The following is a 27,104-nucleotide window of genomic DNA, read 5'->3' on the forward strand; positions in this document are numbered from 1 at the left end:
TGAGGTCATCAAAGGCGGTTTTCGATGTTAAATTTGGTGCCGCTCCAAATTACACCGTTGGTTTTAGTGGATGTATTTTTTTTAATTCAAACGGCATGCAAACAAACAAAGTAAAAGAAACTAACAACACTGCAAACAAAACATAACGTAAATCAATCAAAAAGACTGGCTTTGAATATTTTTTTAATAATTGTTTTTATAATTTTGAATAATTTGTCTGTGATTGAGTTTTGGCTTGGTGACGTCACTCAAGTTCAGCCAATCAAGAGTAGTTTTACTGTGTCGCTCGAGAAAGCGGAAGAGAGACACTGAGAGACGGGGAGAGAGAGACAGAAACTGGATCAGAGCCAGCCGAGAGTAAAGTCAGCTGGAATTTCTTTTCTCTCTCCTCAGTCGTCCTCAGCTTTTAACCGGCAACACTACAACACGCCGCACAACAAATAGACACACAAAAAAAACAACCCCCCCCAAAAAGTTTTCCAATCATGTTTTGGTATCTATGCGCCACGTTAGCTTTAGCGGTCGACGCTCAAAGTAGCGGCCGGTTCGTAGTGGGCTGCCCGGCGCGTTGCGACAAGTCAATGTGCCCCCGACCTCCATCGTCCGACTGCCCGGCGGGACAGACCCTCGACGCCTGCCAGTGCTGCCCGGTGTGCGCGTCCGGCGAAGGCGAAGCGTGTAGCGGCAGCGGGAAACTCGGCGACCCGGTGTGCGGAGAAGGCTTGGAGTGTTCCGTGTCCGGAGGAGTGGGCTTCACGGCCACCGTCAGACGGAGGAGCAAGACGGGCATTTGCGCCTGCGAAGCCACCGAGCCCGTTTGCGGTAGCGACGGGGTGTCTTACCGGAACATTTGTGAGCTGAAGAGGGTGAGTCGCCGGGCGCAGAAGCTCCAGCAACCGCCGGTGATCTTCATTCAGCGCGGGGCTTGCGGGAAAGGTACACCTGTCGCCGACTTGTGGCCCGCGGGCCTTACGCGGTTCACTCCATGTTGGAGTTCGGCCCACTGAGCATTCAGATTTTATGGTTAAATTGGTCTATTTTTAATGCAAATGGATACATTGAATAAGTAGCTTTTATTTTTTTAAATAAAAAAGTAAACAATCAGTTCACATTATGGCAGGAGTGTCCAAAGTCGGCCCTCGAGGGCCGCCGTCCTGCCTGTTTTCCAGCTCTCCCAGGAGCAACGCACCTGATTCAAATCATCAGGAACATTTTGATGCTGCTTCAGAGCTGGCTGATGAGATGATCATTTGAATCAGCTGTGTTGCTCCTGGGAGAGCTGGAAAACATTGTTGTTCTATTTTAATTGCAAACAAATAAAATAAAATGAGTAGCTTTGCTTTTTGTATATAGAGTATATTTCACATATTTAGGCATAAGAATATTCATGACAAATATTTTTACATTTTATTTCTAAATTAGTTGTAAATTTTAACATTTAGACAATGAGATCGCAATATGGTGTCCTTACATGGGTCTATTTTGATTTCAAAACATAAAATAAGTATTTTTTAAATAAAACAAAGTCCAATTCACATATTTAGACATTAGAATATTCATGATTTTTTTAAAAATTAAATAAAGATGTACAACCCAGAGCTCCTTGAGACACTTTATGCAAAAAGCTACCCATTCCATCAAGCCACCAATGACCATCACAACGGTAAATAAAACAACGTTATTATACGGTACAGTTTATTTCTTTAATTACAATACCATAGCACATTTATTATACATAAAATAGGGTATATTGTGTGTAGTTTTAAGGCTTATGTAGTTGAAAATTATGTTTTATGGGGGAGCGGGGAACGGATTATTCTCATTTTAGTGGTTTCCTATGGGAAATGAATGTTTGGAATACACACTTTTCACCTTACACACACTTTCTGGGAAGCAATTAAGTTCGTAAGCCAAGGTATCACTGTACTGTACTTCATTTCTGGCATCTGATCTGAATAGACTTTGCAAGCATACCAGGCTAACATATGGTGACAGTCACAGTTCAACAACAACGCGCCGAAAATCACCCATGTGACGTTCCGCCATGTCATTTCCTTTCTTGAAATACCCGCAAAATGGCGGACGAGCGCTAACCTCATGAATGGACTCTGGGTGCTTTTGAAGTGGCGTCAGTGACACGCCGTGCCAGCTTGTCGTGGGTTAGAACAACAAGCTCCTTTTCTCCAGTGCGTTTTTTTTTTCAACTTGGCGGATGAAGTCGTAACGTAAAGCTCAATGCCACGCGGTGGTCATGTGGATTTCATCGACTTGATCAGAAACACACCGACGGCGAGAGAGTAAATTACCTGAGCAGACAGGAATGTTATTCCACCTAAAATGGTGGATCTGGACTCCATAAGAACGTCATGTGAAAAGCATTTTACTCGAATCAGCGGAGTTCCAAACTCAAAATTGGCTTACTCGTCGACAGCGGAACTTCGGAGTCGGTTACGAGATCCAGAAAATCGATTTAAAGCGCCTTCTCAAAGTAAGGCTGGTGTATTTCATTCATAAAAATGACCCAAAAAAATCTGCCTCCGTGTGAATTTTCACCGATCATCCGAGCCCTTAAAATTCGATACCAATTGCGATATCTGCCGATATCAGACACTGATAGCGACATCCAAGGCTAACGAAAAATTTCTGTCAGTTCCATCTTTTGATATCATCTCATATGTCCACGAAGACATAATCAATGAATGTATGTTAGCGCCACGGTCGCTGCCAGACTACTTTTCCACACCCACTTTCTTTGAGTGCACTCAGTGCAGATGTGGTTTGTTATCAAGTGGATACTTTTGCTTTGTTTGCGATGGAAAACGACCCCACCACAGGCTCGTGTTAAGCCGAAGAGGACACAAAAGAAAATTACGGTCGAGCAGAAGAAGGAGATTACTGAAAAACACAAACGAGGTGTTCGTTTGTGTGACTTAGCGCCCCAGTCCCAGTACGCTAAGTCGACCTTTGCTACGTGTGGCTAAGGGTTTGTCTGTGTTGTCTAAGCAATGGTCTCAGGCAATAGAAGCCGTTGAAAAACTTCTGCTGATTTGGATTAACGAAAAGCGGCTAGCAGCGGACATTGTGAGTGAGGGTATTATCGCTGAGAAAGCAGGGCAACTTCACTCGGATATCATCAAGAGGCAACTACATCAACGACCATCACAAAGGTCAATAGAACCACGTTATAACATAGTACATTTTATTTCTTTAATTATAATACTAGAGCACATTTATTATACATAAAATAAGGTATATTTTGTGTAGTTGTAAGTCTTATTTAGTAGAAAAGTATGTTTTATGGGGACCTGGGAACGGATTATTCTCATTTTTAAACGTTTCCTATGGGAGACACACTTTCTGGGAACCAATTAAGCTCGTAAGCCAAGGTATCACTGTACAGTTTATTTCTTTAATTAAAATACAATAACAAATTTATTATACATCAAATAATGTGTATTTTGTGTAGTTTTAAGGACTATTTAGTCAAAATTTTGTTATATGGGGTCCTGGAAATAGATTATTCTCATTTTTAATGGTTTCCAATGCGAAAGTAATGTTTGGAAGACACACTTTTTGCCTTACACACACTTTCTGGGAACCAAATAAGTTCGTAAGCTGAGGTATCACTGTACCATGTAATTTATCTCAATCACCTAATGGCCTTTCGGGATGCAAATGATTGATTGATCCCTGGATTAAAAAAAAACAAGGTTTTGCGACCCCTTTCTACCAGAACGCTTTGACATCTTGCCCATCTCCTTCGGGTCATTCCCGACCGACCGAATGGACGAAGCAGGCGCACTTTGAATGGCGAGCATCCAACACCTGTTGTCTCCCGCGGCGTCCCAAAGAAACCAAGCCTTTTCTGTCTGCGTCTCCTTCTCAAGATCCGCCGCTTGTAACCTCAAAAGCCGTAAATCACGCTCGGCGGTCACATGACGGAACGTCTGCCTTTGATTGGAAGCCATCGTTCCTCGTCGAGGGGGGGGGCAAACGGCGGAGAGGAAAAACGCTAAATTAGCAACCGGGCTAGCGGCTTGACGGGCACATCAAAAAGGCCAGCGGGCGCGGCGGTTCGGGTGGACCCTGTCGTTTGTTTGTCGCTCGTGAGCGAGAAAGATGGAGACGATCTGGTTGGCTCGCCTGCGGCGAGGACGACTGGCTTCTTCTTTTTTTTTTTTTGGAAGCTCCTGCAGCGAGAATTTCCACAGCTGCAGTGAAACGTGGAACGTTTTGCTTGGCGACGGAAGAAAAACGCGGCCCGTCCCACAGAATATTGAGTTTTAAGACTACATAAACATTCAATGCGGCGGAAGAAACCAGACACTGTCTTCTTTCGTCAGAAAAAAAAGAGTTCATTCCTAAGTTATATGGGTCTGGAGTTATCTGAGCTTGAAATGGGGGCAGATGTGCAAAATACGACACAATACAATACATACATATTCAGACAAAATATTTTGGTTTTCATCATGTGACTGTAAAGTGTCCTTGAGAGTTTTGAAAGTCATCTTTCATCAGGGAAAATGAGTTAATTCCCAAGTTATATGGGTCTGGAGTTATCTGAGCTTGAAATGGGGGTACTTTTACTTATACTTATACTTATACTCTTACTTTTACTTTTACTTTGTAAAATCCCAAAAGTGTTGTACTTGTACTTGTACTTGTACTCGTACTGGTACTGGTACTGGTACTTGTACTTGTACTTGTACTTGAACTTGTACTTGTACTTGAACTTGAACTTTTACTTTTACTTATACTTTTACTTTGTAAAATTCCAAAAGTGTTATACTTATATTATACTTTTATTTACTTATCTTAAATTAGCCAACTATGCTTTTAAACGGATTACGCGGAGGCGTGACTGCGATGTGAAGTGAGGAAACGGGGCAATCGGGGAGCGTTTCTCGGGAAAAGGGCGTTGAAATCCAGACGCTGCAAAATATTTCCGACGCAACGGCGGAAAATGCCAACCCGAGGAATTTGTTTTGGGATCTCGCCGCGCGCGGAGGACACGCGGTTACCGCTAATCACTAGCGGCGCTTTACGCCGAGCAGATGTCAAACGCTTACACGATGCTGAACCGTGACCACGCTCGCTGACTTCTTCCACTTCGGGTTTTTGTTTTTTCTTGCAGGGTGGGATGCCAATAAAGCGGTGGTCAGACCGCTCCATGTTAGCGCTTCGTGACAGCTTCGGCTGTTGTTAAAGCGCTATATAATAATAATAATAATAATAATAATAATGTAGTTAGTAATTTATTAATTTATAGTTAGTAATTTAGAAGTGCATTTCAAAACTCTCAAGGACACTTTACAGTGACAGGATAAGAAACTAAATATTTTTCGGAATAGGTATGTATTGTATTGTATTTTGTACATGCGCCCCCATTTCAAGCTCAGATAACTTCAGACCTATATAACTTAGGAATTACCTCATTTTTTTCTGATTGAAGAACTATTTCAAAACTCTCAAGGACACTTTACATTCGCAGGATAAGAACAACATATTTTTCTGAATATTGTATTGTGTTGTACAGTAAAGTCTCGTTATATTGATATCGGTTATATCGATAGTACTGCTTATTACGATACTATTTCTATGAACGCAAGGAGAAAATTTACATGCCGCAGGATCGGATATAGCGATAGTCCGGTTATATCGATATTTTTTCCGACTCCCGGGAATATCGATATAACGAGACTTTACTGTATTTTGTACATCCGCCCCCCTTTCAAGCTTAGATAACTCCAGGCCCATATAACTTGGGAATTAACTTTTTTTCCTGATGAAAGAAGTCTTTCAAAATGCTCAAGAACACTTTACAGTCACAGGGTAAAGAGAAAATATTTTTCTGAATATGTATGTGTTGTATTTTGTACATCCGCTCCCATTTCTAGCTCAGATAACTCCAGATCTATATAACTTAGGAATTAACTGTTTTTTTCTGATGAAAGAGGTATTTCAAAACTCTCAAGGATACTTTACAGTCACAGGATAAAGAGAAAATATTTGTCTGAATATGTATGTGTTGTATTTTGTACATCCGCCCCCATTTCTAGCTCAGATAACTCAAGACCCATATAATTTAGGAATTAACTATTTTTTTCTGATGAAAGAAGACTTTCAAATCTCTCAAGGACACTTTACAGTCACAGGATAAGAACAAAAATGTTTTTTTGAATATATATGTATTGTATTGTGTTGTATTTTGTACATCCGCCCCCATTTCAAGCTCAGATAAAAGTCATCGCGTTCAAAATGTTAATCCTGCTCAAATATTTGACTTCAACTCCAAGAATCGGGATTAAGAAAACAAATGAAAATCTTTCCCTTCGGCTCCCTTTTCACACGTGAAATTCCGAGCGTGTGCGGAATGAACTTCCTCGGATGGGCGGATCAGCCACTTCCTTCAAACGTATCATTGTGTCTGTCGTCAGGTGAGAGTGAAGACACAGTCGTGACTCCCCTTTCACATCTGAACTTGAATTTAATTCTCATCCCTTTTTAAACATCTCATCTCCGCGCTTTCATGTACGAGACTTTAATGGAGGCTTCGGACACCAAATGATCTCCTTTGGGGGAGCGCTAATGACTGACATTTTGGGGAAAATCAAAGCGCCAACGCCTTTGATTTCTTCATCTTGGCTGCGAAAAAAACTGTTCCAGAGCATAATTAGCAGGTGGACCCTCCAGACGTTTCCTGACTTGCCCACCGAAATGAATACTTGCTCAGTGGGATGCTACTGGGGAAGGTAGCAATCTGTGTGTGTGTGTGTTTGTATGACTAGTCTTGTGAGGACCACAAACATTTTATACCGTACGTAGTGAGGACATTTTTGACCAGTGAGGACCTTTTGGCCGCTTCTCACGTTTGTCATTCTAAAGGCTTCTAGAGGGTCTATATATGCATCTGTTAGACTTTCAGAGAGGTCCTCACATCTTCACCCAAAATTATTTTTGGTGTGTATTTTCATTTCACTCGGATACACACACTTTTTATTCACTGTGTGTGTGTTTATGTGTGTGCGTGTTTAATGAGAAGAAAAAGTTCATACCACAAAAAGTAAAACGATATTTTAACCAAATTCACAACAGGGGTGAGGACTTTGAATGTACCCATTCAGAAACCTCACTCCTGTTATTTCAGTTTCAAGTCCACTTTTTATTTCTTTGTTTTTAAAGAAGTCTACGTGGGAAATGGGGTGACATTTAGTGCTCAAATGTAACACTTGTTCCTCTCTAAACTTATCAGCAACTCCTTCTCTGGAGTTATCCGGACCTCACAAAACTATTGAAACAGGAATTTGTGTGTGTGTTTGTATGAGGGGCACTTGAAGAAATGTAGAATATTTAAAACCAAGGTGGGTGCGATAAGGCTGAAGGTGAAGGTTACAAATGCCAGAGGTTATTTTTGTGTGTGCGCACATGTGTGTGCATGTGTATGTGTGTGGTTCTGTTTTTTATTTATTGTGTGTGTGTGTGTGTGTGTGTGTGCGTGTGGTTGGGTAGTTGTGGGGACTTGTAAGTGTGAGTCTGTGTATGTGTGCATTTGTGTGTGATTGTGTGTTGGCGTGCATGTGTGTATCCGTGTCCTGCGTGTGTACTTGTATATGCAATGTCGTTATATGTGTGTCAGACAGTGTGCGTCGCGCCAAAACTGTCATTTCCTCCCTTTCGGATGACAAAGACAATTTGTTTGTATTCTTACGTCACTGCAGCGTGTCGGTTTTTGACTCGCAAAAGTTTGTGTGTAGTCATCTCATATCCAACTTTGTGTGTGTGTGTGCGTGCGTGCGTGCGTGTGTGCGTGTGTGTGTGTGTGTGTGTGTGTGTGTGTATATGTGTCCTACTTTTCATTTCCAGCTCAGGACAACCCAGACAGCCCGAGACACAAGTACAACTTCATTGCGGACGTGGTGGAGAAAATTGCGCCAGCTGTGGTTCACATTGAGCTCTACCGCAAGTAAGAAGCACGCACCTGTGTGTGTGTCTGTGTGTGTGTTTTCTTTTCTATTCTACGTGTGTGTGTGTGTGTGTGTGGGGGGTGTGCTTTCATTTTAGAGCCCGTCTGTGGACCCAAGCACCCTCTCACCAGTCTGCGGAGCTCTTTCCGATCCAAATACAGTGATACCTTGGCTTACGAACTTAATTGGTTCACAGACAGAGTGTGTAAGGCGAAAAGTGTGTATCCCAAGAATGTGTTTCCCATAGGAAACCATTAAAATGAGAATAATCCGTTCCCAGGTCCCCATAAAACATAATTTTTTACTTTCTAATTTTCTAAGCCTTAAAACTACACAAAATGTACCTTATTTTATGGATAATAAATGTGCTATGGTATTATAATGAAATAAATAAACTGTACTGTATAATAAAGTGGTTTTATTGACCTTTGTGATGGTCGTTGATGGCTTGATGGAATGGAGTGGCCGGTTTCATCAGCATTAAATATTTGATGAGGAACGTAGTCTTCTTCTTTAACCATCTTGAGGAATGATCCCTTGTAGGTGCTTTCTCTGCCATAATTTTATCTAGTTCCTCATCAATTGTGTTCCGTTTAGCTGGGTTGATAGCTTTTTGCATCAAGTGTACAGATGGCTTGTGCGGGTTATTTGTGGAGCCTGATTAATGAATTTTAAAGAAAAAGGAATTTTAACCTTGCAGTCTACACTCTGCCTTTGAACTATCAAAGTTGAAACGAGTCAAAATGTCACTGTTTTCTATCCATTTGCTCACTCTCTCCCTGTCGTGTGCCTGTCTCTTTAATGTTTAAACCACCTCCCCTCACTGCTGGGTTCTTGACCAATCACGTGACTTTAACCGAAGACTGGGGGCAGGGAATAGAGGGACCAAAACAAGCCGGCTGCCATTTTCTTGTTAGAACAGGCTCGTTTGCGAACGACACATGACTCATTGTGGCAGATCGGTGTGTATCCCGAAAAATAGTTTGTATGCCAAGGTAACATTTTCAGAAATTTAGGTTTCTTACGCTGAATGTAATGTTTATGTAGTCCTAAAACTCAATATTCTCCAGGTCCTTGAGTGATTTGAGTGAAAGTGACAAAAACCCTGGCACTGCAGTGGACACATTTTTGCACATGAATGAGTGAACATGGATTCATGCCGAATTCACTCCGGCTCAGCTGTTATTTTTATGATGGTTGTCATCATAAATGTTCATTCACTTGTGTTGTTTTTCCTGATCAGGATGACGTACTCTAAGCGCGAGGTCGCCGTGGCTAGCGGTTCAGGCTTCGTGGTGGCCGACGACGGGCAGATCGTGACCAACGCGCACGTGGTGGCCAATAAGCATCGCGTCAAAGTGGAACTCAAAAGCGGCGCCATTTACGACGCTAAAATCAAGGATGTGGATGAGCGATCCGACATCGCCCTCATCAAGATCGAAGCGCCGGTGAGTACAAAGAACATTTTTGCTATGGGGTCATCGAATTGCATCACGGAATATCGTGAAACCCCGTTCTAACTCTCATCGTGGGATTATTAGCGATGTAGCTCGAGTTTCATGTCCACTACGTCATTTTTTGCTGACCTTATTCTTCTAAATCAACTTACGGGACCGTTCTGCTGTGTCGTTCCTCATTTTAACTGCACAGGTGCTTGTCGACTTGCCGTAAATCACAAAAAAATACCGTCGGAGGAAAGTGAGAATCCAGGTGTGGCCCCGAAGAAGTAGAAGTGGGGGGTTGTTATTGGATTAGCGTTAGCTTCTTTTTAAGTATGGTGCTATTCTTTCTGGTATTGAAGCAGAAAATACCGAAAGTTTTGTGTCTTTTTTGGTTCTTTATGGTCGTTTTCAATTTGGCTGTCAACATCAAAGTGTGTTTGAGTTACATGCGCTCCCCAACTTACGAACGAGAGACGTTCGTAAGGTGAATCTCGATGAGAAGGTTTCTTCAGCCGTTATCCGTACTTCTCAAAGAAGTACAGATGCCGGCTGAAGAAACCTTCTCATCGATGGACCACTCCTGTATGACTGAGAGCTTACACAGACGTAAGGTGAATTTGTTCACAAGTTGCTTCAGTGCTATATTTTGATTGGAATGTATGTTTAAAGGCTTATATACGGATGTTTAAGGCTTGTATATGTAACCTGATTGGTTTGTACTGAAAAATAAGCATTTCATAAAATATATTTTTTATTATTAATAAAATGTTCGTATGTACCATTGTTTGTAAGTAGGGGAATGTGTGTATTTTTTTACTCAATTGCTTTCAAAAAGAAATTTTACAGCTTTTGTTAGCCAACAGAGTGTACTGGCTAGCTCGTACCTGTCAACTTTGGCTAATAGCTGCCATTATAAAAGTTTACAATTCCCATAAAAAAGTTGTAGTACGGCGTACATTATTTAAAATGATTTAAAAAAATGCGAACAAGCGGAAATGCAGACCGCTTACCGCGCATTTGCACGTTATGCTTTTATCAATCCAACACAGCGATTAAAAAAATATACAGACGACCCCCCCCCCCCTACTTACGAGCATTCGAGTTACAAACAACGGTACATACGAACATTTTTGTCATAACATGTAGTATTCTTTCCATTCGTACATGTACATATCTTTATACAGCATATATTTTATCAAATGTTTATTTTTCACTACAAACCAATACAGATTACCTTATACAAGCCTTAAACATACTTAGATAAACTTTAAATATACTTATATAAGCCTTAAACATACATTGCATACAAAATATAGCAACTTATGAACGAATTCACCTTACGAACAACCGTTCGGAACATATTTTGTTCGTAAATTGGGGAGCGTCTGTATACGATTGAGGATTACTTTTGCTGGTTTGCTGTGACAATAGTAGCAATCAGCGGCAGCATTGTCGTTAGCTAACAGCAGTTGAGACGACCTGGATTGAAGCCAAAATGGTCTTTGTAAGATCGGTTCACAATTTAATTTCTTTTTTTAAAAGTTGTAGTATGCCCTACATTATTTGAAAACACATAAGCTGACAGGTATCCTAGCTGTTAGCCATGAACCGCTAACCGCTGGGAAAAGGCCTTGGATTAATTTCAACCATTGTTTTCTGTGGTTAGCTTGACTTGAACATAAAATAAGACAGAAAAAAAAAATTCTAAAGCATTTTTTTTTTAAATATGTACTCAAATGACTCAAACTCCCACCACGCCTTGTCGTTAGCTCAGTTGCCGCACAGTTCTGGGTTTAATAAGGACAAACTTGATATAAATTGAACGGATCAAAGTTGACTTGGGTGTTTATGTCAACACTAAAGGCCAAATTAGAGTGTTGGATGGACCTAGCGTGTTTTTGGGGCAGCTGCGGGGAAGCCACACCAGCGTTGCGGGAAAACGTGCTAATTCAGCACAGGAAGGCCAAAACATGGAATCCGGTGCTTGTGATGAGGCAGCGGCGCTTAACCACTTATCCAGCGTCATGTCACAATCGCTGGTGGGAAAAAAAGGAGGTTTGAAACAACAAGGCATCCACTGCACTCATCTCTCACGATCCAGTAACCATTAAAATGAAAATAATCCGTTCCCAGGTCCCCATAAAACATCATTTTCTACTTTCTAAGCCTTAAAACATATTATGTATATTTTATTTTATTGTTTTGTTGTCGTGAGAAGATCCTTGTTACCAACTACAGTGAGTGTGTAAGGTGAAAAGTGTGTATCCCAAGAATGTATTTTGCATAGGAAACAATTAAAAAGAGAATAGTCCGTTCCCAGGTCCCCATAAAACATAATTTCCTACTAAATAAGCATTAAAACTACACAAAATATGCCTTACTTTATGTATGATAATTGTGCTATAGTATTATAATCAAAGAAATAAACTTTACTATATAATAAAGTGGTTTTATTGCCCTTTGTGATGGTCGTTGATGGCTTGATGGAATGGAGCGGCCGCTTTCATCAGCATTAAACACTTGATGAGGAACGTAGCCTTCTTCTTTCACCATCTTGAGGAATGATCCCTTGTAGGTGTTTTCTCTGCGATAATTTTACCTTGTTCCTCATCATTTGTGTTCTGTTTAGCTGGGTTGATAGCTTTTTGCATCAAGTGTACAGATGGCTTGTGCGGGTTATTTGTGGAGCCTGATTGGATTGGATTGGATTTGCCTTTATTAGTCTCGCAGTGGAGATATTTTAACCTTGCAGTCGACACTTTGCCTTTCAACTATCCATGTTGAAATGAGTCCAAATGTCAGTTTTCTATCCATTTTCTCACTCTCTGAGAGAGAATACACTGCATTTGAGTGTATTCCGACTCTGGATTCTTACATAAATGAGCTTATTGAGCCCCCGTTCATAACCTCAAACTTCGGCACTAGAATGCAAAGACTTCTTTGTCTCATTGTCCAAAGTGGACTTGATTCCATTCCCGAGCTTTTGCGGGCAAGCCCTTCAACTCTGAGGAATACATTAAGTCTAGAACTTCAGAGGAGACTGCAATTGGAGGAGTGGGGGTGTTGGGGAAGGGGAAATGTGGTTATGGGAGGACAAGGGGGTTGAGAAACGGGGGGGGGGGGGAGAGAAAAAGGCAGAAATGCGGTCAGCTGCTCCAGAAAATGGATGGTCTATTTCGTCTTTGAGGCTTTCTGTGAACACCGTGGCACGTGGCATTGAAAAATAAAGATGCAATAAAGTATCATATCGTATCATTAGTTCACTCAAAAAAGTGCACGCAGTCGCATTGGGTAGCAGCTTGGAATTGATTCATGTGTCACGCAACCTCAGAAAGTCTTGAAAGCGTCGACTTTGTCATAAATAGCGGAGTAGAGCATTTTACAGGCTGGCTTCTGTAGCATAGCTTAGCATTTCTGAAGGCCAAACATGATTTTTACGACCGGAATAAAGCCCGCAAACGCTTGGCCTGGACAGTTTGCATGTTGAAAGATGTCTACAGAGAAAGAAAAAAAATGAAACAGATGATGACATAGTATGCTTGCTCATCTTGGTGTCTTGTTAGCTAGCATTAGCTTCGCTGCTCATTGTTCTCCTCAGCTGAGCACTAGACTTAACTGATCACGAATGATTTGCATTGTGAATTAAATTAAAGCATGAAACACTTGATGAAGAATGTAACCTTCTTCTTTCACCATCTTGAGGAATGATCCCTTGTAGGTACTTTCTCTGCCATAATTTTATCTAGTTCCTCATCAATTGTGTTATGTTTAGCTGGGTTGATAGCTTTTTGCATCAAGTGTACAGATGGCTTGTGCGGGTTATTTGTGGAGCCTGATTCAGAAAATCAGAATCAGAAAACCTTTATTCGTCCCACAATGGGGAAATTTGCATTGGTGGGAATTTTAACCTTGCAGTCTACACTCTGCCTTTGAACTATCAAAGTTGAAACAAGTCCTAATTTCACTGTTTTCTATCCATTTTCTCACCCTCTCTCTGTCGTCTGCCTGTCTTTTTAATGTCTAACCCTCCCCGCACTGACTGCTGCGTTCTTGACCAATCACGTATAGAGGACAAAAACAGTCGGCTGCCATTTTTTTGTTATTCCCATCACTACTGTATATGCAATGTGCTCCGGCCATGGTCTTATTATCTGTTCTATCGGATAAACGTTTCCTCAGGAAATACGAGACTTCACATTTCTTGGATAATCAGTGGCTGTGGACAAAAATATGTGTATACTGTAATGCGCGTGTGTTTGAGTCCAAGACGACTCGGTTGGGACACGGAGGGCTTCAAGTGTGTCTGCCAGTGGAAAGACCTTCATCCACAGGCCAAAACGAATGAATCACTTCATTTTCTCCCTCTGTTTGACCCCCGGCTTTTGCTCATCTCTTGTCTCGTGGTAACCAAACACCTCCAAAAATCCACGAAGAAAAAAAAGGAGACTAAATATAACACTCATATATTTTTTTTAACGTTCTCGGAAAGACTTTACCACAACGGTGTCGTGGTTGTTAAGACTTAACTAACCTGAACAAACTGCAGTGAGTTATGATTGAGACACTTTTCCAAGGAACTCGTTCAAGTGCGCAGAGTAGCTAGCGTTCGATCGTACAACTGCTCTTGAGTGAGCGACATGGCTTTTATGGGTTCAACGGAGAATTGTTAAAAGCAACCACGAATAGTTCACGGGAGACATCTATCTCAGAGGAGGCCTTCATTTGTTTTTTTAACCATGTGTGGTGCGAGGTTGACCCTCCAGTAGATACAAAATGGCTACAAGGCTAAAGGGGATGCATGACGGCCCATCTGATGTTTTATTTCTGATTCGACTGAGTCGAATCTGGCATTGATGGATTTAAAAATCCCATGCTGAGTTGGCCGCCGAACACAAGGCCCACAATGGAAGCACAGAAAACCTGTGGTCAATCTGAGGTGAACAGACACAGCCTGTTAAACTGTCATCTACGTAGGAGATCTGGCCATGGACTAATTTAGGATTTGATAAACTTCTTCACAGTACATCATATAGGATTTGGGAAACTCATTTATCACCGAAGCAATTTACGACTTGAAACTCCTTCACAGGAAGAGCTCATAAGCCAGGTTACAAATTTATTAGTTCACGGAAAGGTCAACCTATTCTTATGTCTATGTTCTGTTGTTTTATGGACGTTGATGCTTGGGATGTCCAGGGATGTGGTGTTCAAATCAATAAGAGTATGTTTTACTAATGTATCACTTAAATGTGCATATACTCTCAATAAATAAATAAATAAATATGTATGTAAATAATACATAATAAATAATATTCATAATAATACCGCCGGAAGTAAAAGACAATCTTCCTGTCTTCGAGTCTTTGTTCACAGTGTCCAACCAAACATCTCTCACAGGAATCCATCGTATTTATTTATCAAACAAAAGAAATAGCGGCCATCTTGCTTTTTAACTGGTCTTTGGACACCACTTGGAGTTTATACCAAGTCTCACCATGACGCTCCATCCTGCAAATATGCCTCTCTGGTACGTTCAAACTGAGTCAGGGATATAAAATCTCCCTCCCGGTCGTTACTCATTCTCAGACGTGCCTGTGTGTGTGTGTATACATTTGTCCACATACACAAATCCACACATCCTTGTCCACACACAGTATCCACCCACGCTCAGGGTCACGTCACATGTGGTCGGTCAGCATCACTTAAGCGTTCCACATAAGTACACGTTTGACGGTAAAGAAAATGGCCGCACCATGCCTCATCTCCTTCTCATCATTGTGATTTGGGAAGTTCAAAGGGCTCCCCTTTTGCGGCCTTTCGCCAGAGCCTGAACACATCAAACGCAGATGCTAGCTTCTTCTGAGAACTGCTGGACTTTTAGTAGATCCACATGGAAAGAAACCCCAAGTGCTTTTATGCGTGTTGTCAACAACGTTAGCGTGGGCTAGCTAGATTAGCTTTGTGGTCATGGTGTGAGGGCGGATCTGACTAAAACCTGTGATGGTTTTGTCGCAGGACACTTGGCTAGTTTGGGACAACTGAGTACAGTCCAGGTTACAACGATCAAGTATGGTCCAGTTTAGGACAACAGAATAGAGATTAGCGCAAAATGACCCAGTCCAGGTCAGGACAACTGAATACAGTTGAGTTTTGGATATGTAGTCCTGTCATATTTGGGACAATCGAGGATGTTTCTGTTCAGAACTACAGAGTACAGCCTCGTTTAGAAATACAGATTATGCTCCTGATTAAGATCTTCGGTCCAGTCCGGTTGAGGACAAAGGAGTCCAAGTCAGATTCGGACAAGCGGGTCCAATCCGATTTAGCGCAACAACAGACAAGGCACGTTTATTTGTAAAGCGCAGTTTAACAACAGGGCGGGTGATTCAAAGTCCTTTCCATTGGACAATAAAAACATTAACATACTATTAAGAGTCTAAAATAGCTTAGGACTTAATAGTGGGTCCCTTCCAGTTTGGGATAGTAGTTTCCATGCCAGGTTTTGACAATAGTTTCATGACAAGTGGGGTCAGTCTAGTTTAAGACAACAAACGAAGTTTCGGTTGAGAACAAGTGAGCCTTTTGTGGTTAAAGACAACAGAACAGAGTCCAGTTCAGTACAACCGAGTCCAATAAAGTCTGGTACAGAATCTAGTCTAACGCAACAGACACCCATCCACATTAGGAAAACACAATTTTGGAGAAAAAAGAACAATTCTACTACATATCTGTAACAAAAGTCTACTGGACCAGGATTGTAGCGTTTGCTTTTGGTAGCACATAAACAACGACGCTGCATTTGCATCTGGCTTCCATTAAACAGGAGTTAGTTTCTTTTTCACGGTGCCTTGAGGCAACCGAGCTAATAAACCTTTTAACACACATGTTCCTTCTTTCCATGACGGCTTGCAGAGGAGGGACTAGGTCACATATGTGCAAGTCATAAGTAGGTCTCAGGTCTTCACCATCAAGTTTCAAGCAAATCCCCGGATACCGTAAGTGGATATCAGTTTTCTCCACTCACTTTGGACCACAGTGAATCAACTTGTCACTTGAATCCAGTCAAATATGTTCACTGGACATGTACAGGATTGTCTAATTTAGGAAAGTATGTCCAGTCCTGTTCCCACCGCCTAGAATAAAATCCGAAATGAATTAATTCCGACACTGATAGACGTATTCCGTTGCGTGACTCGCCCTCATCTGCTTTGCTGAATTTTATTTTTTTATTTTTGTCCTTCTGGACCTGACTCACTCGTGTCACACTCTCTTCCTGTAATTTGTGGTGTCCATTATTGCCATCTTCCCATCGTTTTACTGTGTCTTTGGGTGAAAGGTTCGTGTATCTTGGCTTAGATAGCCGCAGTGAGTGTCAGGAGGATTATTTTTTTTGGGAGGGGGAGGTGGCTTGGTCAATGGGTCCGTCTGTTCGGCGGTCTATTCGTCCTTGTATTTGTCTGTTTTTCCATCGGTCCATTCAACCACCCCTCGGTCTATTTGCCCTTCTATATAGCGAGTGACGGCTAACAGTTAGCTTACAATTTACCTTCCAAAAAACTTGCCTGTCATCCGAAGGCTAGTAGCTCTTTTTGACGGGTTTGGTCAATGGGTCCGTCTTTCCGGTGGTCTATTTGTCCATCTATTTGTCTGTTTTTCCCATCTGTACATCCAACCACCCCTCAGTCTATCCGTCCTTCTATATAGCAAGTGATGGCTAACAGTTATCTTAAAAATTACTTTCCAAACGACTCGCCCATAATCCGAAGGCTAGTAGTTTTTTTTTTTTTTTTTTCGGGGGGTGGTGGTCAATGGGTCCAAGTGATAGCTATGCTATCCATCTGTCCGCTGGCGTATTCGTCCATCTATGTGTCTGTTTTTCCATCAGTCCATTTAACCACCCGTCAGTCTATCCGTCCTTCCATATAGCAAGTGATAGCTAACGGTTAGCTTAAAAATGACCTTCCAAACAACTTGCCCGTCTACAGTCTTTCCATAGACTGTCGCAAGTGATGGCTAACGGTTAGCTTAAAAATGACCTTCCAAACAACCCACCGATAATCCGACGGCAAGGAGTTTTACAGGACCAAATACTGGTTGTCTTAAACTTTATAACGTAATGTTTGATTCCTCCCCTTTTTTTCCCTTTTCTAGTTTATTATTTTGGACCTTTTGTTCGAATGGTCTTGAAATGGTCAGCAGTACATTGTGTTTGTCTGTGTTTGTGTTGCCATAGAGACTACTCCTACTACTACTACTCGTGTCCGGCGTCTGTGTGTGTTTGCACATGTCAAACACTGTCAGGGGTGCCTACTTTTGCAGACGCACACACACACACACAAACACGCACACAAACACACGGTGTGTTTGCGTGTGCAGGTATCAAGTTTGCGTTTCGCGCCGCAGCGTTGACCAGACGAAACGCCACAATGTCCCGACGGACCCGGTGGTCTCCAAGCAATGACGGTGACAGGTTTGATTCCCCACCACTGTGTAAGAATTGATGTCCCAAACACCACTAACTCAGTGTGCGTTTGTCAAAACACACACTGCGGAATTTAACCTAAATTGACTGCTTCAAACCCAAAATGGCTTGGTAAGTTCGCGCCGGACATCTGTCTATAATAATAATAATAATACATTTTATTTATAAGCGCCTTTCAAAAGTCTCATGGTTACTGTCCAGTCACAGGATACGTTAAATCTGTGGGTGAGCAGTGGCAGCCAAGCGCCAGGGTTCATTCAACCCGGAAGTAAATAGATAGAAGGCTAGCTAGACAGCGAGTAGATAGCTAATAGTTAGTTAATAGCTAGCCAATAGCTAGCGAATAGATAGCTAATAGTTAGTAAATAAATAGCTACAGTATGTGTTTTCAATGAATGACATATTAAATGGTTTTTCCATATATAAAATTCACTGAATTATAAGACGCACTTTTAATGAATGCCAACAGATAGCAAGCTAGATAGCTAGCCAACTCCATAGCTACAGTATATAGCTAATAGAAAGCTAAATAGATAGCTAGCCAGCCAGTCAGTAGATTGTGAATAGATGGCCAACAGATAGCTAGCTAAATAGCTAGCCACCTAGATAGCTATATAGCTAATTGCTAGCTACCTAGATAGATAATTAGCTAATACGCTAAATGGCACAAATTAAATAAATACACAGTATTTAGTAGCATAACCATACTCATCAGCAAAACTAGTCTTCGTGAATTCGAAAAAGTTCCAAATTAGACGGAGTCTGTTCAAGTCAAACTACCAGCTTTTGCCTCGAATGTAAAATAAATGTCAGGAAAGCCTACTAGAACACCTGATGCCTCACGTGGACATCATTAACATTCAAGCGGCACATAATGTTACACTTAGAATTAATATAAATAGAAAAGCGAACACCATGTCAAGGATACCGGTTTCTGATCTGGGATCATCTGTGGAAAAAAATGGCACAAAATGTCTGCCTGAAATTAAAACACATAATTATTATTCATCGAATAAGGTATGTTGTGTGTGGTTTTAAGGCTTATTTTAGTTGAAAATTATGTTTTATGGAGACCAGGGAACTGATTATTCTCATTTTAGTGGTTTCTTATGGGAAAATGTTTTTTGGGATACACACTTTTCACCTTACACACTCTGTCTGGGAACCAATTAGGTTCGTAAGCCAAGGTCTCACTGTAACTGATTTCCTATTTAATTTCAGTCACGGATGTAATCGAAGTTTAGCTTGGTTTTCTTCATGTACCATTTTGCATTTGCCCCAAAAATGGTTGCCTCAAACCAAAATGGCAGACTTCCTGTTTAATCGGTGAAACTAATACATGTTTTTGCCACCAAAACATTTCCACTCTTCGTTACATACGAGCGCCCAAAGAAGATGGTCTTCGATGCCATACTCCAAACATCATCCGCAAGGGGGGGATCCTGCAGTTTTGTTCTTCTGGAATGGACACAAAAGTACCCCTTATTATTTCCTTACGCAAGAGGCGAGTGTGTTGGTGAAATGGCAGCATCGTGATGTGGTTTAACTGCAGCCTTCCCAGCAGCATGAGATGATTTCACCAGCATGGAAGGGGATAAATATAACCTTCCTCTCTATGTCTGCGTCTTTAGCGTGAGCTGCCGTGCTCTTTGGTTTGTAACTGAGCTAGCCACACTGTCATTATTTACCTACACAAGCTACTTTTTGTCTTTTTTTTCTCTCCATCTCTTTCCACGCACGTGCAGCAACATAGAAACGCTTTGTCAGCGAAGCTTTTCATTGCAGAACATCGGAAGCTAACGTTTTAGCATCCCACGCCGGTTGCGGGAATGTTGTGGGAAAAAGGAGTGAATGTTTTTGTATGGGAGTGTCCAGTGGGATGCACCCGTACAGTTTTTTTTCTATCTTCATGACCAAGTCTAAGGGGCTTTAAAAACTGGTGATACAGTGATGCCTTGGCTTACGAACTTAATTGGTTCCCAGATAGAGTGTGTAAGGTGAAAAGTGTGTATCCCAAAAATTAATTTCCTATAGGAAACCATTAAAATGAGAATAATCTGTTCCCAGTTCCCCATAAAACATAATTTTCAACTAAATAAGCCTTAAAACTACACAAAATCTACCTTATTTTATGTATAATAAATGTGCTATGGTATTATAATTAAAACAAATAAACTGTACTGTATAATAAAGTGGTTTTATTGCCCTTTGTGATGGTCGTTGATGGCTTGATGGAATGGAGCGGCCGCTTTCATCAGCATTAAACGCTTGATGAGAAACGTAGCCTTCTTCTTTCACAATCTTGAGGAATGATCCCTTGGATGTGCTTTCTCTGCTATCATTTTACCTAGTTCCTCATCAATTGTGTTCTGTTTAGCTGGGTTGATAGCTTTTTGCATCAAGTTTACAGATGGCTTGTGCGGGTTATTTGTGGAGCCTGACTAATGGGAATTTTAACCTTGCAGGCTACACTCTGCCTTTGAACTACCAAAGTTGAAACAAGTCTAAATTTCACTGTTTTCCATCCATTTTCTCACTCGCTCTCTCTCTGTTGTCTGCCTGTCTCTTTAATGTTTAAACCATCCATGTCGGCTGCCATTTTCTTTTTTGGAGAATGGCTTCACTCTCTCTGTCTGTAACCCTCACCCCCTCACGGCTGCGTTCTTGACCAATCACGTGGCTTTAACTGACGACTGGGGGCGGGGAATAGAGGACCAAAACAAGCCGGCTGCCATTTTCTTGTTAGAACTGGCTCGTTCGCGAACGACACATCACTCATTGTGGCAGCTCCGTTTGTATCCCGAAAAATAGTTTGTATGCCAAGGTAACATTTTCAGAAATTTAACGTTCGTAAAGCGAAAACTTCGTAAGCCAAGGGGTTCGTAAACCAAGGTATCAGTACTTGTAAATGTCTCATAGATGATTGATTGGATAATCGTTGGCGAAGCATAAAATGTAACAACCATTGTAAAATAGCAGACAGCTGTAGCGCACCTCGCAAGATCTTCCAAACAGTCACGATTCAAATCAAATCCAGCGCCTTGTGTTGTTGTATGTTACTCGACGCCGCAGACGAAGCTCCCCGTGCTGCTGCTGGGCCGCTCGTCAGACTTGAGGCCGGGCGAGTTCGTGGTGGCCATTGGCAGCCCCTTTTCCCTGCAGAACACCGTCACCACGGGGATTGTCAGCACCACCCAGAGGGGGGGCCGCGAGCTCGGTTTGAGCAACTCTGACATGGACTACATCCAGACGGACGCCATCATCAATGTACGTGGTCTGCCATTAACTCATTCACTGCCAGACGGCCATGCCAAAATGTGGCCGCTCCTGTGCCAGGGTTTTTGTCATTGTCATTCGAATTTCAGGAGCCATAGAATGTTGAGTTTTAGGACGACATAAATATTCAATGCAGCGTTAGAAGCCTTAGACTCTCTTCTTTCATCAGAAGGAAAGAGTTAATTCCTAAATTATATGTGTCTGGAGTTATATGAGCTTGAAATGAGGGCGGCTGCCCAAAATACAATGCAATACGTACATCATGGTTGATATAGCATTTTAACAACAGCTGAAGCTGGAACAAAGCACTAACATGGAAAAAAGGGAAATGCTGCCCCCTTGTGGAATTGAAAAACATTGCCAGAGGCCACGGCCTGCGCTTTATCGGGACCCAAACAAGAAAAAAACAACAACAAATCCGGGAATGGCACCCTAAGTCATATTTTTAATTCCCGAATGAATTCATGAATGGCAGTGAATGAGTTAACATACAGTTACCTCAAAAACTATTTATTCATTATTATTATTATTGTTGTTTTGACAGTACGGCAATTCGGGTGGACCTCTTGTTAATTTGGTAAGAGAGTTTTATTTTGATTTTTTTTATTCTGATCCTGATCCTTACCCTGACCCTCAGACATCTTTTACCTTTACTTTTACTTATTCATTAGTTTTGTTATTTTTATTTGTATTTTAGTTATTCATTAGTTTTGTTTTTTTCTTTCGTTTTAGTTTTATTGTTATTGTTATTTTATTTTTTATATTTCTTCTTATTTTTGTTTTTATTTTATTTATTTCATGTTTTATTTATTGTTTTGTTTTTTATTTTATTTATCATTTATTTATTTGTTTTGTCTTTAATTTTAGTTTTATTGTTATTTTTATTGTATTTATTTATTTGTCCTTGTTTTTGTTTTTATTTTTATTGTAAAAGGATGTTAAAGCCTTCAAACTGCATTGTCCTATTCTTGATTGTTTAACGTTTGTCGAGACACGACATGAACACGAGCGCCTTTCCTTGTAAATGAATGTAACAGGTGGCTTTGGAATGATCCTTTTCAGGACGGCGAGGTGGTCGGAATCAACACATTAAAAGTCACTGCCGGCATTTCCTTCGCTATTCCCTCAGACAAGATCCAGCAGTTCCTGGCCGAGTCGTATGACAGACAGTCCAGAGGTGAGATGACTAGTTTTCGGCGGATGAACACCAAACCATACGGTCGAACAGCGCCACGGTAGCTGGCGGACTAGTTTTCCACACTCCCTTTGAGTGCAGATTTGGTTTGTTATCGAGTGGAGTACTTTTGCTATTATGGGACCAAAAAAGACCCCAACACGGGCTAGCGTTAAGCCGAAGAAGACACAAAAGAAAATTACGATCGAGCAGAAGAAGGAGATCATGGAAAAACACCAACGAGGTGTGCGTTTGTGTGACTTAGCGTCCCAGTACCAGTACGCTAAGTCGACCATTGCTACGTGTGGCTTCTCAGGCAATATAAGAGGCTGTAAAACTTCTGTTGATTTGGATTAACGAAAAGCAGCTAGCAGGGGACATTGTGAACGAGGGTATTATCGCCGAGAAAGCACCGCAACTTCACTCGGATATCATCAAGAGGTAACTACATCAACGGCTATCACAAAGGTAAATGAAATGACTTTATTATACTGTACAGTTTATTTATTTAATTACAATACAATAGCACATTTATTATACATAAAATAAGGTTTTGTGTAGTTTTAAGGCTTAGAAAGTAGAAAATTATGTTTTATGGGGACCTGGGAACGGATTATTCTCATTTTAATGGTTTCTTATGAGAAATACATTTTCGGAAGTTAAACTTTTTGCCTTACACACACTTTCTGGTAACCAATTAAGTTTGTGAGCTGAGGTATCACTGTATTTTGTGTTGTTTTATGGCTTATTAGGCCGAAAATTGTGTTTAATCTGGACCTGGGAACGGATTATTCTCATTTTAATGGTTTCTTATGAGAAATAAATGTTCGGAACACAATCTTTTCACCTTACACACACTTTCTGGGAACCAGTTAAGTCTGTGAGTTGAGGTATCACTCTACGTATAAAACTGTCCAAGGTGTTTGTTGAAACCCGGTAGGAAAGTGGTTAACCAGCATCTTCCAGTCTGGAATATGGTTGGGCAGGGCGGTGGGGGGAGGGTGTTTAATAGTAACCGTAAAATTATTTCCACAAGCGGAATGTGAAAACAACTCGCAGAATTCCGACTTCACAGCTGTGTTATCTTTCGGAAAACCGCTTGTCGTCAGTCAAGCTAATTGGAGACGAGAAGGTGCCCGTTCAACGGTGATGATTGTGTTTGGCGCCGTCCCAAAATAATGTGGGCGGGGCTCAGATTGAGAAGACAGGCGTCACCATAGCAACCGCCACCTTTTTGTGCCAACTGCCCAATGATCATTCGGGAAGAGGCGGGTTTTACCATCTGGATTGGTTTCAAATGGTCCAGTCGGGGGTCCTTCACATATACAGAGCCCCCGCCAAAATAAAATATAAAAAGTCAGCTGACTTCCTGAATTGTTAGCTTTTTACAGTATGCTAGGATAATGACACAATGACGTAAAGCCGAAGAGAATCTCTGGGAAATAGTTTTCACAGTGGACTGATTCTTTAGCTGGACTCATTCGCTGCCATTTCTGAATTTTGGTTTGTCGTGCAGGGGGGGTGCCGATAAAGCGCTGGTCAGACCTCTGGCAATGTTTTTTTCTTCCACCAGGGGGCAGCATTTGCCTTTTGTCCATGTTAGCGCTTTGTGACAGCTTCCGCTGTTGTTAAAGCGCTATATAAATCAATATGTATGTATTTTGTACAGCTGCCTCCATTTCAAGATCATATAACTCCAGACCCATATCATTTAGGAATTAACTTTTTCTTTTCCTGATGAAAGTATAAGGTTTCTAACGCTTTTATGTATAAGACAAAATTTGTATGTAGCTGAATGGTGTCATCTTGTTGTCCCTCTGCAGGCACGGCAGCTGCAAAAAAGAAATACATCGGTGTAAGGATGATGACTCTCACCCCAGCGTACGTTTACGCGCACGCTTCCTGCATGATTGATGACTCCGCTTTATGCACACTTCCCTTTTTCTTTTTTTTTATTCTTACATCTGTTTCCCTTTTTTTTTGTTTTTTTTTGTACATGCACGTGAATAACTGAAGACTGGCCAAAGAATTAAAGAGTCGACATCGAGACTTCCCTGACGTTACCTCTGGCGCTTATGTCATGGAAGTCATTGCAAAGACGCCAGCTGCAGTGTGAGTGATTGTTTTCACACATATATCCTGAAGGATAGACGCATATGGGGGGGGGGGGGTTAAGACTTCTCAGAGTACTTTTTGAAGTACTGACCAAATCAAAGCCATGTCTGTCGATAGTTATGGAGGGTCTTTTAAATTGCGCTCAATTAAAACAAAAGCGACGAGTGTTCCTATTTTTGAGTGCGCAAGCGAGCAAGCCACTTCCTGATGAGGACAATGTCACCTTTGATCATAAAGCGGAGGGGCGGGGGGGTTGATTTGTATCTTTCCGAGCCTCAGATAATGCTAGGTGGATCATGAGAGATGTGTTTTATTTGGCTGGGTGGATGGATAGATGAGATGAGATTATGGATGCATGGATGAGATGAGATTAGAGATGCATGGATGTATATGGATGGATGGGATCAAATGAGATGATGGATGGATGAAATGATATTATGAATGGGTGGATGGATGAGATAAAATGAGATTATGGGTGGATGAGATGATATTATGACTGGATGGATGAGATGAGATTATGGAGGGATGATATGAAATTATGGGTGGATGGGATGAGATGAGATGTATGTATATGGATGGATGGCATCAGATGAGATGATGGATGGATGAAATGATATTGTGGATGGATGAGATGAGATTATGACTGAATGGATGAGATGATGGATGGATGAGATGAAATGATATGAGTGGATGGATGGGTGGATGGATGAGATGAGATTATGGAGGGATGATATGAGATGAAATTACGGGTGGATTGGATGAGATGAGATTATGGATGTATATGGATGGATGGGATTAGATGAGATGATGGATGGATGAGATGAAATGATATGAATGGATGGATGGGTGGATGGATGAGATGAGATTATGGATGAGATGAGATTATGGGTGGTTGGATTAGATGAGATTATGGATGGATGGGATGATATTATGGGTGGGTGGATGAGATTAGATTATGGATTACTTCCCACTTGATTTTCGCAGCATACTGAGCACACTTGATCCTCACGCGTTTTTTACAGCGGCGGCCTCAAAGAACACGACGTGATCATCTCCATCAACGGCAAGAGGATCTCCACGGCCAACGACGTCAGCGCCGCCGTCAAGAAGGACAAAAGCCTCAAAGTGGTGGTACGCCGGGGCAACGAGGACGCCATCCTCACCGTGGTTCCCGTGGAGATCGACCCTTGACCTCTGAAACGGCAGATAGGTTCTACTTTTCACCGTTGGTAGTATGTGTGTTGGGGGGTGGGATTTCTATGGACACAACATTCTCCTGTGAGTTGCCAGATTCTGGAACATTCTGGCCATGTGCCTTGAAAATGAGCGACTGTATGGATTGCTGTAAAAAGCCATACTGTATTTTTCGTGTGTGTTTGTGTGTGTGCGTGTGTGTGTGCGTGTGTGTGTTTCATGTTTTTACCCTTTTAGTGTCACCACCAATAACAAGAAGCTGTTTTATTTTATTTTATATTTTATGTTATGTTACGTTACTTTATTTTATTTTTTTAATATTATTGCTGAGTCAGGCCTTCCTGTGCACTTTTGAAGCTATTTCGAGGCTCGCTGAGCACATCTAATGTGTATAATTATTGTGTTCTAACCTCTTTTTTATTTTTTTATTGAAACAAAACAAAAAAGTACTGTAGAGTGTTTTGGTTACGTGATGTTGGATGATAATAAATTGTTTCGACTTTCATTTTTTGAAGCTTTCATTTGTACCCACAAATAAACATTCATAAATCATTGCTAAATAAATAGTGAATGATTAAAAAAAAGTCATTTTTATTATTTAAAAATTATTATTTAAAATTAAAATTGAGAGTTTTGAAAGGCGCTTAGAAATCAAATGTATTATGATTATTACTGTATCTATCAGCTAGCTAGCTAGCTTTCTATCTGAGTTACTTCTGGGTTGATTGGACGCCGGCGCGTGTGGCTGCCACTGCTCACACGTTTGGATGACCTTCCCATCATCCTCTCTTGCTTTTCCTTCACGTGGAAAAATATTTGATAAATGTTTGACATCGTCCACAACCTTGTGTTACAATCTGAAGTATTTAAAATATTTGCGGCTCAAAGGGGTCAAATGTAACATTTAAGTGAAAAAAGGGGGGCAGCAAGAAGACGATGAAGTGCTATTAGCTAGCGAGCTAGCTCCCTATCTATTTGAGTTACTTTGGGGTTGAGTGAACACTGGCTGGCTATTTAGGCTGCTCACCCACAGAAAAACTTTATCCCGTGACTGTAAAAGTGACCTTGAGAGTTTTGAAAGGCGCTTACCATTAAATTGATTATTATTATGATTTTTGTTGTGTGCTATTTCTTCACACGAGTTGGACAACTGCATGTCACCAACGAGCATGCGCAAACGAGTTGGTGCTTTTCAAAATAAAAACATAAGAAATATCTATGTATGAAATTAACAAAGACTAATCAATACAAAATAAAATAAACTGAAAAATATCTTGAATGCGAACGAAGACTATCGGTCAAAATCCTTTCAAAACGACGTCAATTCGGTTACACGCTTTCATGGTCATCTAGCGCCCCCTATCGCGATACAATCGTTCAATTCCCAACCAATCAGACTAGACTTCACTACTACACCTCCAAACATCCGAGCAGCTGATTGGATCATTTCAGCGCCG

The 27,104-nt window shown here is 41.2% G+C and overlaps 1 protein-coding gene and 1 long non-coding RNA gene across 2 annotated transcripts; one reads left to right on the forward strand and one right to left on the reverse strand.

The window, feature by feature from the left end:
- Window positions 1-26,152, forward strand: LOC148889727 (serine protease HTRA1A-like). The gene is made up of 9 exons (XM_089012315.1): window positions 1-936; window positions 7,864-7,963; window positions 9,208-9,412; window positions 20,961-21,155; window positions 21,709-21,741; window positions 22,227-22,341; window positions 24,162-24,219; window positions 24,355-24,450; window positions 25,476-26,152. Exons 1-9 carry the CDS (start codon window positions 486-488, stop codon window positions 25,642-25,644), a joined length of 1,422 nt encoding a protein of 473 aa, XP_088868441.1. The 5' UTR covers window positions 1-485; the 3' UTR covers window positions 25,645-26,152.
- LOC148889728 (uncharacterized) lies at window positions 22,348-26,945 on the reverse strand. The gene is made up of 3 exons (XR_016116925.1): window positions 26,737-26,945; window positions 25,463-25,647; window positions 22,348-24,170 (listed from the first exon to the last, which is right to left on the reverse strand). It is a non-coding gene; the product is annotated as an uncharacterized LOC148889728 (long non-coding RNA).
- Window positions 26,946-27,104: the final 159 nt, after the last annotated feature.

The sequence above is a fragment of the Hippocampus bargibanti genome, linkage group LG13, assembly GCF_051943395.1.
Source record: "Hippocampus bargibanti isolate YZ-2025 linkage group LG13, ASM5194339v1, whole genome shotgun sequence".
NCBI lineage: Eukaryota > Metazoa > Chordata > Actinopteri > Syngnathiformes > Syngnathidae > Hippocampus > Hippocampus bargibanti.

What these genes read in the sequence shown, in the direction of transcription:
- LOC148889727 (XM_089012315.1), top strand. Translation starts at nt 486, where the DNA reads ATGTTTTGGTATCTATGCGCCACGTTAGCTTTAGCGGTCGACGCTCAA. An exon ending in GCGCGGGGCTTGCGGGAAAG is followed by an intron (nt 937 to 7,863) that starts GTACACCTGTCG and finishes TTTCATTTCCAG; the next exon opens with CTCAGGACAACCCAGACAGC. An exon ending in GCAAAGACGCCAGCTGCAGT is followed by an intron (nt 24,451 to 25,475) that starts GTGAGTGATTGT and finishes CGTTTTTTACAG; the next exon opens with CGGCGGCCTCAAAGAACACG.